Source organism: Eutrigla gurnardus (assembly GCF_963514095.1).
Source record: "Eutrigla gurnardus genome assembly, chromosome: 12".
Classification (NCBI taxonomy): Eukaryota; Metazoa; Chordata; class Actinopteri; order Perciformes; family Triglidae; genus Eutrigla; species Eutrigla gurnardus.
The window spans coordinates 25393108-25394931 of NC_139926.1; the positions used below are offsets into that span (position 1 = coordinate 25393108).

Genomic DNA, 1824 nt, shown 5'->3' on the forward strand with positions numbered 1-1824 from the left:
ACTGGTGCCATGGCCTATGAGCTGGCTGAAGTCCACCCCGGCTTGTCCGTGACGGTGTTTGACTTGCCGGCCGTCGTTGAGATGAGCGACCGTTTTCTTCCTCCACACGCAGACAACAGGGTTTCCTTCGTAGCGGGTCAGTTCAGGTCAAATTCAGCCTCCACTGTTGATGTTGGAGCTGACTGAAGCCGCCTCACATGTCAAAGTTAGCATCTCACGTCGTCTCCGTGTGAACAGGAGACTTCTTTAAAGACGAGCTGCCCACAGCCGACCTGTACGTCCTCGCCAGAATCCTCCACGACTGCACCGACGAGAAAGCACATCTCCTTCTGAGGAAGATCGCTGCTGCGTGCACGCCAGGTAAAAACACTCTTTTTATTTAGATTTCAGACACAATCCTCTGTTTATTCCTATTTAAATGCATCAGTTATCAGATTACATTAAGTGTCCCAAACACCCAGAAATGAATTCATGCCTAACATTTGTTTGGAGCTATAAAAGACAAGACATTTGTAAAATGATCCCAACTTTATGGGCAACAATGTGTTTATGATTTCTACGTTTTCTCAGTTCACTTCTCAGATTGAATTGATAAATATCAGAAATATATCTATGAAATATCATATTTTAAAGATCAGCTGCTGCTTCAGTTGTGGTGTCAGTAACCTGCTGACATCGTCAGATTTTAAAAGGTGATTTCAGAATCAGCTTTATGTCACAGACTTAAACTTTGGCAAGAAGCCAACAAACCAACTAGATTTCTTCCCTTCTTTCCCTTTTATTATTATCTTCCTTAAAGAAAAGGAATGCTAGGGAATGAGGTATTCCCCCCCCCCAAACTGTTGTTGTGTAACGTATATCTGCAAACAAACCATGCGCTTGCATCACGCCGCCAGGCTGTGGACTCCTGCTGAGCGAGATCTTCCTGGCTGAGGACCGGAGCGGGCCGAGTCGCGGGCTGCTCCAGGCCCCTCAGCATGGGCGAGGGGAAGCAGCGGAGCGCCGCCGAGTACGCTCTGCTCCTGAAGAGCCACGGCTTCCTGTCGGCACGCATCACACACACGGACAACCTCCTGGACGCCATGCTCTGCATCAAAGCGTGAACTCAACAACACTTTGAAGGGCCATACTGTAGGTAACCCCCCTACAACCAGGAACCAAAGGTCAGGGATGTTTTGTGGGGGACGTGATAGTCTGTAACGCAGCCTCTGTGAACCAGGATGTGTGATGGATGGACAGCAGCTCGCCCCCTGAGCGGAGAGAGAGAGAGAGAGAGAGGACTGGCAGCCAGTAGGATTTGGGGAAACACGCACATGTGGTTCACACTACGAACTTCCTCGATGCTTTTTATTTCCATTAAAATGACGTATCTGAATGATTCACACCGACGCTCGTGGTTTCCATTCTTTACTTTGTTCAGTTTTGAAGAAATAATAAAATACTTTTCCAGAGTATCTATCTTCCGACTTAACGCTGGTGATGTCATGATATTACTGGTCGGCACTATCTGATGGAGCATGCATCATATTTTGTTTTCCAGGAACAATAAAACATTGGATTTTGATATAAAAACATGAAATTGATTGTATTAAAGAACATGTGCGGCTTATGGTGTTAAATAGGTGAACAATGTGATTTAAAAGGATTGAAAGGGAATTTTTAAAATGTCTGCTCAACTTTAGGTTAAAGTAGTAATACCACAATAGATAATACCAAAATTAAGGACGTAAAAGTTCATACGTATTATCAGGAAGAGTACTCAGGATGGACTTTTTCAGAATGTTTTGAGCCAATGAGCCAATCTGAAAATGTATTATAAGTGCA

The 1824-nt window shown here is 44.7% G+C and overlaps 1 protein-coding gene across 1 annotated transcript; it reads left to right on the forward strand.

The window, feature by feature from the left end:
• LOC311022329 (acetylserotonin O-methyltransferase-like) lies at window positions 1-1550 on the forward strand. The gene is made up of 3 exons (XM_084023514.1): window positions 1-136; window positions 238-360; window positions 897-1550. The coding sequence occupies exons 1-3, from the start codon at window positions 10-12 to the stop codon at window positions 1118-1120; spliced, it is 474 nt and encodes a 157-aa protein (XP_083879640.1). The 5' UTR covers window positions 1-9; the 3' UTR covers window positions 1121-1550.
• Window positions 1551-1824: the final 274 nt, after the last annotated feature.